General features: G+C 42.3%; 2 protein-coding genes across 3 annotated transcripts; one reads left to right on the top strand and one right to left on the bottom strand.

Moving 5' to 3' along the window:
* Window positions 1–1,728: 1,728 nt before the first annotated feature.
* On the bottom strand, window positions 1,729–6,969 carry LOC130391247 (U11/U12 small nuclear ribonucleoprotein 48 kDa protein-like). Its single transcript, XM_056601280.1, has 9 exons — window positions 6,707–6,969; window positions 6,249–6,362; window positions 5,921–5,981; window positions 5,479–5,559; window positions 4,802–4,981; window positions 4,428–4,549; window positions 3,511–3,668; window positions 3,009–3,125; window positions 1,729–2,879 (listed from the first exon to the last, which is right to left on the bottom strand). Exons 1-9 carry the CDS (start codon window positions 6,851–6,853, stop codon window positions 2,798–2,800), a joined length of 1,062 nt encoding a protein of 353 aa, XP_056457255.1. The 5' UTR covers window positions 6,854–6,969; the 3' UTR covers window positions 1,729–2,797.
* Window positions 6,970–7,471: 502 nt separating this feature from the next.
* LOC130391255 (sorcin-like) lies at window positions 7,472–12,710 on the top strand. 2 transcript variants are annotated; one of them, XM_056601295.1, is made up of 8 exons: window positions 7,472–7,633; window positions 9,986–10,033; window positions 10,288–10,357; window positions 10,454–10,497; window positions 10,807–10,954; window positions 11,378–11,491; window positions 11,970–12,028; window positions 12,277–12,710. In XM_056601295.1, exons 1-8 carry the CDS (start codon window positions 7,583–7,585, stop codon window positions 12,301–12,303), a joined length of 561 nt encoding a protein of 186 aa, XP_056457270.1. In that variant the 5' UTR covers window positions 7,472–7,582; the 3' UTR covers window positions 12,304–12,710. The 2 variants fall into 2 exon arrangements, with proteins under 2 accessions (XP_056457270.1, XP_056457269.1); XM_056601294.1 differs by having other exon boundaries at window positions 9,983–10,033.
* Window positions 12,711–12,751: the final 41 nt, after the last annotated feature.

The raw sequence follows: 12,751 nt of genomic DNA, 5'->3' as shown, positions 1-12,751 counted from the left end.
AGATAACGTTTGATCATTAGGTCTGAGGGTTCACTTGGGAATATGTTTCCGTGAATCTCGGTGATACTGAAATTTTTTATGTGATGTATTAAAAGCGCATTTCTGAACAATAAAACTTTGATGATTTAATGTAAATGAGTTGAGATATTGTCTTGTTTGTTAATGAATTATCGATGATCACAAACAGTATACAGTTGCTTAAAACAATGAAAAACTATGCATATGTCCTTTTGTTTTTAACTGGTAAGGAATTAATTTAATGTATTTAAAAATATTTTGTTTCAGTTAATGTTGCTGAACTTATATCCTTTTAATAAGTACAATTGTTAAAGTGGGTCATATATAATACACTGTACTCAGACTGTCGTCATGTGCAAGCACATAAACTCAACTCTGTATATATTCCCAGGGTGGCGCCCCCTAGTGGTGAGATGGTAACCCCACCTTAACCTTCTGGTCCCCCAGGACAGACAGGGGAACGCTGTCTTTGATCAAACTCTTCATATGATTTTAGCGTTAGTAAAAATCCAAAAAAGACATAGATACATAGATCATAATATGGATCATTATGTTTGTGGAGGTGAGTGAAAGAGAAATCCACTACTAAAGATATCTTTCTCCAAAGTTGCCCAGAGCATTCCCCAACTCCATTCAAAACCACTCTCAACTCCAACACTTCCGACCCGACCCACTAATGTACCTGCCACCAACAAGCCCTCCGGGTTAAATGACCCAAGCCCAATGTAGCCCTCCACCATTACTCTCCTACCTGGATGTCTGAGGCCACCATGATGCTGCAGTAGAATCCAGTCAGAGCAGCCGAGTAAGCCTGACTACCTGGGAAACAGGCTGCACAGGCCCTGATGAAACACACAGCTCAGAGTGAAAGAGTTTCTTCAGTCAGGCTGTTCCTTTACAGCATTCTCCCTCCTTATTCTCTTCCAACGGCCTCCCTGTCCCCTTTCTTCCCTCTCTCTCGCTCGCACTCGCTTTTCGTTTCTCTCCAGGTCCTCAAGTGTTTCTCCAGGTTCCCAGGATCTGACAGGCTCTCCTTGCCTCTTCTCCTTTCCCTCTCTCTCTCTTTTTCTCTTTCTCTCGCTCTCCTCCTCGTCAGGGTGAGAAATACCTGAAGCTACTCCTCACTCCACATCACCAGGAGAGAGAGAGACAGAGACAGAGAGAGAGAGAGAGAGAGAGAGAGAGAGAGAGAGAGAGAGAGAGAGAGATATATTTTTCATGTGAACTTAGTTAAAGGAGTGAAGAACTCACTAAAAACTTCTTATCATAGAAGCTTATCAAAATATGCAAATAGGTATCCACGAAAGATGGGAGTCCATTGATTATTATATTTATATAATGGCATTCAGGCATTTCATCTATCTTATAATTTTAAGGACTGCATGTTCTGAAGACATGTTCTTGCTCAAAAAGCAACTCTGACATCATTTGGGAATCAAATGAATGCTGTATATAAACCGTGTAATCTTCTGATTTATTTTTTTAATTATTAAATCTGTATCAGTCTAATATGGTTATGCAGCGCCCACTTACCAGATAGACAGAACAATTTAGTTGAAATAAATTTCGCACTGAAGGTGTTTGAACTGTAATTTTGTAATTATTGTAGAGTGAAGAAAACCTGACTATATTGAATATATACAAGTTATTTAAAAATGAAAAATAAATTCAATTTAAATCAATAAAAATCAATAAAATCCTAGGGAATGTTGGAATGCAGTACAATTCAAGATTCAATTTGTAAGAGCAAGACATTTTTAATAGGTGTAACAATTTAGCCATCCATCATAATCCCCATACATTACATGTCTACGTGTTAACGTATGCATCAAAGTAGGGCGCTCTACCTCCATTGACCTCTTGACCCAGTTGTTAAACTATGCCAGCTCTTTCACTCCTGTTCTACATTCCACAGTTCTATACTCCAAGCCGGCCTGCTTGGGGGCTCAGCCAATCATCTGAGAGATGTGAGTTGTCTGTCCTTAATGAAGTTATTTATTCACAATAAATTTGGATGGGATGTAAACTACCGGTATGCGTAAAGAAGATTACATGGGATATTGTATATTTTACTGTCTGACATTTTTAATTGACAATATTAACACGATTCAGAAAGTATTCTGCAGCAGGGAATGGAAAGACATTTGAGCAATGGTGCTAATATGGTTCCAGATATTCTTAAGAAGCGAGGAGAAAAGGAAATGGATGTTCATGGACACTGGCTCACTGCAGGAACCTAAACCTAATGTGTTTCAACAGACTTGACTTATTTTTTTAATTATTAAATCTGTATCAGCCTAATATGGTTATGCGGCGCCCACTTACCAGATAGACAGAACAATTTAGTTGAAATAAATATCGCACTGAAGGTGTTTGAACTGTCATTTTGTAATTATTGTAGAGTAAAGACAACCTGACCATATTGTATATATATAAGTTATCTAAAAATATGTTGATTTAAATTGCAGATCTAGAATGAGGGATGCTGTAAACCTGATGACCTGTGACGAGATAACAACTTTATTTGTCATGGGGTCGTTTGACGACCTTGTGTCAACAACAACTCAAGATTCAAAGCACCCTTTTGAAAAGCGGTGTCTGAAAATAATACAAACATAAATGTAAAGGAAGAAACAGAAATTATAAAGGAAGGAACAGAAATAAAAAAGATAAATGCAATTGACAGCCTTGAGTCCATAATTTGTAATCCTTGAGCGTGATGTTTGTCCCACAGCATGAAGCCGCTCTGGTTTGTGTTTCTTGAAAGATGATCACCGCATTACTTCTCCTTCTCATCTTTTTTCTTCTTCTTCTTTTTCTTCTTACGCTCGTGATGCCGCTCGTCTGGAGAACCTGAATCTCTACCGAATGAAAATAAAAACAACTTTGAATTGAGAAACGTCTTTAACATTTGAAAGCACGTTCCTGAGGGACACAGAACACACTTTTAACCCAGGCCGCCCGTCTTCCTCCCCCCAGCGTTCTCTCACCTCTTCTTCCTCTTCCTGTCCTCTCGCTCCGGGCTGTGCTTCCGGCTGCGCTGCCGGCTCCTGTCGTGGGACGCCTGCGACTCCCGCGACTCCGAACACTCGTCGTCTGACCGCCGCCTGACTCACGCACGCAGACAAACAAACATATGATCACTGAGCGACCCCATGAGCACCAACCTGGAACCAAACACTGGATGAAGAAACACGATGGATGGATTGGAGAGCAACTGCTGTGTTAGTATCTGTGTGGGATAACAAAAGGGAGTTGTCAACACTATACTATAAAAGCTGCTGCACAACATGTTGTTTGTGGCAGCATCTGCCAAGTAATTTTTAGTGTTTGTCCCTCAATAATGTAAACAACAAAGATACAGCATTGGGAGGTTTGTTACCTCACAGGGCTCATCAATGTCATATCTGAGACATTAAGCGTTGGGATATGTTATGTCATGTTGGGATATACTCCATTTGTTGTGTTCTGCGTGTAAGTCGGGTGCAGTACCTCTTTGAGGAGCTTATTGAGCCCCTCTCCTCCTCCTCCTTCTCCTTCACCTGCTCCTTTTCCTTCTTCTCAGCCTTCTCCTTCTCCTCTTCGCAGCTCTCCTCTTTCCACTCTCGGGCCAGCTCCCCAGAGTGCACTTTTATCACCTCCCTGATGACCTGCAGAGTCGAGGACCAACACATTACCCAACCCGTCCTCGCCACCACCACCCCTGCAGTGGGCCTCGTTTATTCTCCTCCCTACAGTCCTCAAAATGCCCAGTGAAGCAACAGTCTTCCACCAGCCAGATACCCAGTATGGATGCACAGGGCTGATGGGAAGTGAAATTATCTGTGCCTGAAATTATCAAATACATTCGAAGATACCATAGAGAATTGCCTTTCTTGACAACAATAAAAGTAGCGGAACTCGCACACCATGTAGGCGATGCAATACGTTTTTATTGCATAAAAGTGTAAAGTGCTACCCAAAGTGCGTGCAAAATGTTTTCAGTCCCATTCAGACCATCCTCAGTGCAAACGTACAAAGGTAAAAGACTTCCTTATATAGACTACCCCTAGTTGGTGGCAGACATGTCAATCAAAAGGTCAGGTAAGTTAATGTGTTGACTAGACATCTTAAAAGGCACCACTCACCTATTTTCACTTTTCTTGACAACATAAATGGCCGAGCTCAAGTCTGAATTCAGGCACCACGCCTAAACTCTATCAGGCCTGGATGCAACTAGTCAGAAGTGTCCTGCGGTTTTACCATTGGGAGTGAATGATCCTTCGCTAGGACACTAGGGATTCAACCCGGTGACCCCAACGGTGTTCGCTAAAACAATTCAATACGGGGCCCAAACATCTATCGTGCTTCCACTGCGGTAGCCCATTCAGGATGTCTGGTGGGTCTGGTAGCGGACTAGGGGGTCCCACCTCTGTGTAGGACTTCTTGGTGATGTGGACGTTCTTGGCGCGGTAGGACTGCCGCCTCCTCTTGTAGTCTCTCTTCTCGGCCATCAGCTCCAGGTGCGACTTGGGCTCTCCCTGCTGCTCGTCTGCAACACAACCCCAGAGAAGGAAAGAAACAACGTCACCGCGGATCAAAGACTCATAGTCAATATGCTAATCAGATTACCACTCAATAATATTTACTCCTCGTAATTTTTGTAATAATGGGACAAAAAAATTTTTTTGTCCCCCAAAACGTTCGGAGGTACATAAAAAAAATTAAACCTGACGCAGTGAACGTATAGGGATAGTAATAACGACGGTGTGTAACAAACGATAGGGTTCCCATGATGACCTACCCCTCTTGAGTTTGGCCACCAGATCAACGTAGAGGTCCTCGTTGGCGGCGGCCTCTTGCTGCTGTTGGTTGAGCTCACCGGTCACGTGGTCGTACAGGGCCAACCGGTCGGCCACCGTGAGGTCACAGAGCGCCCGCTTGTGGTTCTGGGGCACGTCCAAGGGCTGGCTAGTGTACTCACCTGAAGGACCCCACAATCTCATTCACTCACAGTCTGCCAGCTCAACAGACACCTACCGCTGTTCTGGCCATGAATAACATGGGTGTTCAATAATAAGTCTAGCAAGATGAAACTACTTCTAATAATTGAATTGTATTATATCAGATCAATGTACATGCAGATCACTGAGGTCAATCTAGCTCTAAAAAGGTCACACATTAGGCCTTTATATGGTAGAAGCATTTTTTATGTAAATTTTGTACCAGATATTAAATGGTGTGTGCAAAATTCTGGTGCTGCAGAAAAACTGGATATTAGCTGAGAATATTATTTAAATACATATTGACAGGTTTCAGATACAAAAGGTTCACCCTCAAAATTGTATACTTTCAACACTTTTTTGACTCTACTTGACTGGGTAATACTTGACTGGGTAATCCAGCCAACACAGACTAAAACAAGGGCTCCTTGCTACAGTGTCTGAATAATTAGAGGTTTCAGCTGATCCAGTTGTTTACCTTGCCAGAACACTCCCTCCATCCTCATCAACGGAGCAGCAGCTCTTGCCTTGAGGATCACCTGTTGCTGCGTAGCTTCATCTGTATGGAGACCCGGCACCATTGAGTTGAGGAGGGGAAGGATCAATTGCAAACCATAGCATCCAGTGAGCAGCAGTAATGTGTTGGTTGATTAAGGCTGATAAGATAAGATAAGATAAGATAGTCCTTTATTAATCCCCCTTGGGAGAAATTCACAGGTGACCAGCAGTACAGTGGGAAAAGAGAAGGGCGAAAAAACAGTATATATACAATACATTTACTAATTGTTTGCCAAGTGATTCATGAAAAATAAAAAAATTATAAGAAGGCAAATTAAATATAACTCAGGAAAGTATTTATATCAAATTCTAAAAGGCCAGGATTTGATTGAGATGTATCGAATAAGATCACCCTCACTCACCCATTGTGACACTTCTTATGTTTGACTTCTCATAACAAACTGAAGAGTCGTACATCCCTTCCTGCAAAACAAATAAAACAGTCTGAAACTCTAATAAAGTGTTTAGTTGAATCTCCTACCTATGGGATGACCCTGGGCCAATGGTGAGATCACAACGACAACAACTTTCTATTGATCTCCGGTTTACTTGCAAGTTGTATTACAGTTAATCACCATGGTGATACAATATTACAATTCATTTTCAGCAGCTTGTGGTGTTGACAAGCAACACAACTACTACATGTGCATTCCTACAGCGTTCTGTTCAGTATTCCAATGTGTGCAGTACCTGCTCCTCAGCAGAGTAGCCCATTTTACTGAGGCTACAGGAGGATTTGTGTCTCTCCAGGGATCTGACCGGGATGCGATGGTTTGGGTCGAAGGGACACTGGACCATCGTCTCCTACGGACGTGATCAACACATTGGGATGCATCAAGATACAGAACCACTTTGGGAAACCACACAGACTACTATGAGGCACAGTTCTTAGTATAATTTAGTCATGATACTTAATCTTATATATGTGTATTTAACACAGACCACTGTATGATTACAATTTTACCAGTTTAATGATTTAATATCGCAAATGAACAGGGGCTTCATAAAATGATTGATTCAACAAATCCTACAAGGGCATATACAGATCCATATATTTCACACAATGTAGTACAGAAGTATGTTTTTTAAGCTGAATGAACGCTATAGCATATTTAAGACACGTAAATATCCGGCGGGCTTTGGATAACCTGAGCGGAGCCATCATATTCAGGAGACCATCCCAGCGTTTCAAGTATGTCGTTCAACTGTTTTTGACAGTTTTCTGTGAACTTGGTCAACTCTTGCAGACAGCCTAGTCGCTCCTCAACGGTTTGGGTTCCCAAAGTGTCGGTCATATTTGTATTAAATCTAGATTACTGGACTCTTTGATTGAATTCAATTCTGTTCAATTTGCCCTCACATCCCTGCGATGTTGTGGCCGGTCCCCCCGTTCAGCTGGCGCAAAGAGATGACGTCACGGCAGATTGTGTTTTTTATTTTTTATATTTTCTCATTAAAACTATATTTTCGGTCTACTTTACGCTATAAAAATAGAGTAAAAACATAAAATATCAGACTCGAAATCATCAACAACAACCACAACAAAACACCACTAAAGAAAACCATGCTAGTGTACATATTCTATCGCGTTTATCGGGCTACTGGGGGTGGTCCAGGGGGCAGATTAAATGCATTGCTTAGCATTATTTCACCTATCTAAATAGGGAGGGGGTGCCTGTGTGTTATAGGCCTACATAGTAATAACCCTATGTAAAACCTGATGACGTCCCGCATTCCAACATCTGATCTGAATGGTTCCTGGTCTCCCCTGTTTTGCCCAATAAATACAATAAAAATACAGAGTATGCAGTGTCTTACAAAAAAAGTAAACCTCCGCTTGTTAGGTCTATTAAATAATTATAAATAATGGATCAACACTTCGTTACTTAGTTGCATATACAACGCAGTTTGGGGATGACACGCCTATCAGTAGATCAAACCGAGCCTGAACACACGGACACCGACGAGCAGAGCGCTCTCAATTATATTAAAAACAGCCTCACGATATCTGAAAGCATTAAGCGATGGCTTATCCGGGATATGGCGCTCCCCCGCAAGCGGGATATGCGATGGGGGTAAGTTAAAGAAATGATGCGCAATTTATAGGCGATATTGTAAGTTGGCGTAGCGTCCGAATATGTCCCCGGAAATGGTCCCTGTTTCTGCAGACATGACCGACCCTGTCATATGGCAATAATTAACAACGATTCCTTATTCGAAGTGCCTACTTTGGCTTGTTTTGGGCTGGTTTACCAAAAGTTAAACCACATAGGCTTATAGAAAACCGTTGGGCATGTTCCTCAATCCTTCACTTCAGTAGGCAACATTTATCATGATAATAGGGAAAATGTGTATAGTTAGCTATGTCCCTTTTTGTTCTCCGACACAAATTTCCAAGTTTTTCCTTTCAGAAATCTGGCCATGTTATTATAGGCATAATTTATGTTCATGTACATCTTTGTAGGCTACTCTTAAGCGATAATTAAGTGATTGATACGCAAGTTATCACAGAAAAGACTTAGGCTAACTAAAGGGGTCCAACTCGAAGATTTTTTTTCATATTTACTTCTATAAAAACCAACAGCGGCAAGATTTAAATGAATAAATATATAAAAAGAGGCCTCAATTTGCTGAAGAAACGAGACTTTAGATAAAACTAGCATATGGCTATATACCTAAGTTCAAGCCCCTTCGTTCAGCAATAGGAAGCAGTGCATGTCAGTAAACGGTTTCATTAAGCAAGAGTTTGTGAAATATGCAAATGCACGAAAGTGGTCGTTTACAAAGAGGGGTGTAATAAGGTATGGGATGGTTTTCTCTGAAGAGCAAGCGGTGGGGCGGGGAGGAAGTTGTTGTTGGCTTTAGTCCACATGCTTAATCACTCCGAAAGGAAAATACACTTTACTGTGGTTAAGTAAACGGATAACTTCGACTAGTCTCTCCTGGGGTCAACGTGCAGTCGCTTAACCATGCTACGTCCACCGGTTGGAGCGGTTACCCAACACGGGATCTTAAGAATGGCGACGTCCTGCCAAGCTACGCCCTCGAATGCATTGTTCATCCAGAACAACTGGATGACTGGATCCCATTGAATGCTCCTACCCATCCTTTGACCAAAACAACCACACAACAACAACGATTACGGTGCCTAAAATGTTGACATGGGATTCATGGAGAGAAAATAAGGGCTAGACTAACGGCCATTAACACATTAATATATAATGTGTGTATATATGATAATAATATTGATTAATAACAATAGGCTGATCAGAAGATGATTTCTGGAGTTTGTTCAGAGGATCCTGCACACGGTAATATGCTCTTTAAAAACTGTTGAGGAGAACTTCCTCCATTCCATCCAAAATAAGGGGAGATGCCACCTCCCCTTCTCTGCCGTGTGTGTGTGTGTGTGTGTGTGTGTGTGTGTGTGTGTGTGTGTGTGTGTGTGTGTGTGTGTGTGTGTGTGTGTGTGTGTGTGTGTGTGTGTGTGTGTGTGTGTGTGTGTGTGTGTGTGTGTGCGTGCGTGAATAATTGCCATGCTGCATGTGTATTGTTGTTGAACGTGTTGTGTTTGTTTCGCGCGCGTGTGTCTGATTACACACACTTTAACGCAAGTGTGTGTACACTTCTTTGTTATTTGGACAACCGTTCTGCTGTTGGTGATATGGCGCATAACACGTCAGACTCTGTATTTCCACAACGAGACTCGTAGTGGGGGTTATCTCAGCCATGGTTGAGAAGGAATTGGGGGAAAGAAACTTTGGCTTTGACTCCCTGAACATGAACCACAACATGGAGGAGAAAGGGATTGTTGCCCGCCAATGTCTCCCGCTTGAGCCCCGCTTCCCGCCGCCTCGGCGGTGGTGCCAAAGTGAGGCTCCGGTGGGAGACAACCGCGGTAAACAATCACGGGCAACAATCCCTTTCTCCTCCATGTCGTGGTTCAGTCTACTTCAGATTGATGTGGACGTGGAAGAACCAGAGACTTCGGAGAACCCGACGCAGTCGTTGAGATTCATAATATCGTCTGGAGGCTCGCACAGCTTTTGGCCGTGATAATGTATATTATATGATAGTGTGTGTGGCCACAAGCTGCTCAGGGCCACACACACACCCACCCTCCTCCTTGACCCGCCTCTCTCCTCCTCATTTGCTTTAAAGCTACAGACACCGAAACGGCGCGTTTGGGGAAAGCTCAATGTGCGACTGGCTCGTAGTGGCTGTAATTCTGCACCACGGCTGAATTTCGGGAACGTCTTCAAATACTGTGTTTGGGGCCCACTAATATCTATATTAAAGCATCCATAAAGTAGCATGCCATGGGACCTTTAAAGTGTACCCAAGTCTTTTCTTTACATTAACAAAAAAACGCAACACTAACTCTTGTTCTATCTCTGGTTCGCTCTCTTCCAATATATCTCTAGCAGCAGCAGCAGGATCCTCTCTACGGATTCTTTTCATCTGTTGCCGGACAGGTAACGATACCACACAGTATTCACACCATACAGTTCACAATTCAGTGCTGCTCGAAGATACCTTACCTAACAATAACATGCAGCGACCCATAAGCCAACAATCAGACCTATGTTGGTGTTCTCTGCGTACCAGAGAGTGGGCCTACACAATCCTACCCTGGTTTCAGATAGTCTCCATATCAGCAACTGTGGGATGTGTGTAACACCCTTCTGACAGTGTTTCCTCACCACTGTTTGTTTGCGACCATCAACAGGATGGCCAGATCTCTGCAGAGGAGCTTCAGAGGTGTCTCACACAGTGTGGAATGGCTGGCTCCTACAAGCGTAAGTGCATGTTTAGCATCATCCTGCTGTCCCATCATGAAGGAGGATCGCTCCGGCCTCTGTTTTTGAACTGTTTGAATGTTTTCTCTCTTACAGCTTTTAACCTGGAGACCTGCAGACTCATGATCAACATGCTGGACGTATCCTCATCGTGTGTGTGTGCGTGTGCGTGTGTGTTTGAGAATTTAGGAGTTAGGTTGGTGTCTAGTTAAAGCGCAACATAAAGCAACCTACTTAAAGAATGTATGTCCGTTCACTCCTTCCAATTATATAAGGTGTCAAATAAACAGTGACAAACAATAGCAACAACGATATCTCCTTTAAAACTTCTGATGTCACTTTGATTCATCACAAAGATATAGCTTTGCCAATAATACGGCTGCTCATAGTGTATGTGTCTTCCTAAAAAGAAGAAAAGGCATTCATTCTTTAACCGAAGGTTGTGTCAGCGGGACATGTCGGGCTCCATGGGTTTTACTGAGTTCAAGGAGCTAGCGGGGGCCCTGAACGGCTGGAAGCAGAACTTCGTGACCATGGACCGGGACCGCAGCGGGACCATCGAGGCCCAAGAGATGCAGCAGGCCCTAGGCAGCATGGGTAGGAACAAGGACTTTATCCTCATTCAGCGGTGGTCGAGCAAACTAATTTGAGAAACTTTAGAACTTCAGAAAAAAGCATGCATTCTCTTTCAAGTTTACTATTTTTTTCTGTTTGGGAATTAAAACGAGAACAAATTAAACTTCTGCATTTTGAAACCCTAATCCTCCATCAGAAATAAGACTCAAACCCAACAAGTGTAAAGTTTCTCATGTCGTCTCTGATCGTTTGGTTGTGTCTTGATCAGAATTATATCTCCAAACATATAGGATGAATTTTATGGACAAGCGTACAGATATAGCAAGTCTCTATGCCTGCAATATGTCCCCTTATTTTAAATTAACACAGCTGTTAATAAATAATTGCCATGCTGCATGTGTATTGTTTGTTGAACGTGTTGTGTTGTTTTGCTGGCGGAGGCAGGTTATAACTTCAGCCCCCAGAGTTTGGGGGTCGTACTTCGACGCCACAGCACCCACGGGCGGATAGCCTTCGATGACTACGTGGCCTGTTGTGTTCGGCTACGCAGCCTCACTGGTGAGCTGCCTTCACACTCAACATCTCCAATATACTATTATAGGCTATGTATGTGTATTGTAGCAGTTGGTGAACAACAAACTGAGTTTTAAAGATGCTTTGTGCGTGAAAATGTAGGGGCACTGAGCAGAACGTTATTACCAGAAATATAATATAAAGTTCATAAGTATGTTGTAATTAGTGTATAATCCTCTGAATGTAAGATACTTTGTGTATTTGTAACCTGAGAATGAGCACTTTATATTTACATAGGGAGCGGCGCTACTGGCGTCCGGGCCGCCATGTTGCTACAGTATTCCGCAACGACCAACGGCTCTAGAGAGATAGCGCTTTTTATTCAATCAAAAGAATTTGACATAGGCCGTGCCGTTTTCATACACGTTACCGAGAAAATCTCTCTCTCTCTTTCTCTTTCTCTTTCTTGCATACATACATGCATACACCTACCTAGAACTCCAATTGTCTGTGTGTGTTCCAGATCACTTCCGGAGGAGAGACAGTTCACAACAAGGCACGGCCGCCTTTCAGTATGATGATGTGAGTGTTTGTTTATATATTATATTTACAATGTGTTTGCACATCTGTTGGCATTTTTTCTTACAACAAGAGACTAAGACAACATCCTATCAATCATGCATCCTTTAAGACATTAAACACCTCAGGTTTGACAAGCCTTAACAGGCTGGCCCCACCAACATTATGTGCATAATTGTGTCCCCATCCAGATACTTCCTGTAGATGTGTGCTGTCATACTAATCACCCCTTGCAATTGTGTTCTTCCCAGTTCATACAGGTTACCATGAGTTCATGAGGAAGAGGAGAGAGCGATGGTCTGCCTCACGCACACTCCATTCATAACATGTCTTGATTTTTTATTTTGTTCTTACTGCAGCCATATCTTTCACTTGAAACCACATTCCAGTTTAATGTTAAAACGATAACATGGTAAGTGAGGGGTGCTGACCAATGTCCAGATGGACTACACTATAACCACTGTCATTGTTTGTGTTAGTTTGTGTCTTTTAATGGAATGGAAGCGTTCGATTTTAAATAAATTAGGGCCAACCACTTTTCGGTTCAATATATTGTATCAAACTTTACATAAATCTCTCCATTTAATACACAATTCATAAAATGCAAAAACTGTTATTTTCTACATGTTATGAATTAATAAACAACCAAATATACTCAAAAACTGGTCGTTCCCTCTTTAAACAAATGAATAGCGGCTGGGTCTTTCTTCCAAGCATTAATATTGC

This window comes from Gadus chalcogrammus, chromosome 11, assembly GCF_026213295.1.
Source record: "Gadus chalcogrammus isolate NIFS_2021 chromosome 11, NIFS_Gcha_1.0, whole genome shotgun sequence".
Lineage (NCBI taxonomy): Eukaryota > Metazoa > Chordata > Actinopteri > Gadiformes > Gadidae > Gadus > Gadus chalcogrammus.
This window is presented reverse-complemented; position numbering and strand designations above follow the sequence as displayed.

Excerpts from the sequence above, each read along its gene's own strand:
- LOC130391247 (XM_056601280.1), bottom strand. The coding sequence starts at position 6,853 with ATGACCGACACTTTGGGAACCCAAACCGTTGAGGAGCGACTAGGCTGT. Across the intron at positions 5,560-5,920 it reads CATAAGAAGTGTCACAATGG|ATGAAGCTACGCAGCAACAG; the intron begins GTGAGTGAGGGT and ends GTCTCCATACAG. Across the intron at positions 4,550-4,801 it reads GGTGGCCAAACTCAAGAGGG|ACGAGCAGCAGGGAGAGCCC; the intron begins GTAGGTCATCAT and ends GTTGTGTTGCAG.
- LOC130391255 (XM_056601294.1), top strand. The coding sequence starts at position 7,583 with ATGGCTTATCCGGGATATGGCGCTCCCCCGCAAGCGGGATATGCGATG. Across the intron at positions 10,498-10,806 it reads TCATGATCAACATGCTGGAC|CGGGACATGTCGGGCTCCAT; the intron begins GTATCCTCATCG and ends AGGTTGTGTCAG. Across the intron at positions 11,492-11,969 it reads TCGGCTACGCAGCCTCACTG|ATCACTTCCGGAGGAGAGAC; the intron begins GTGAGCTGCCTT and ends TGTGTGTTCCAG.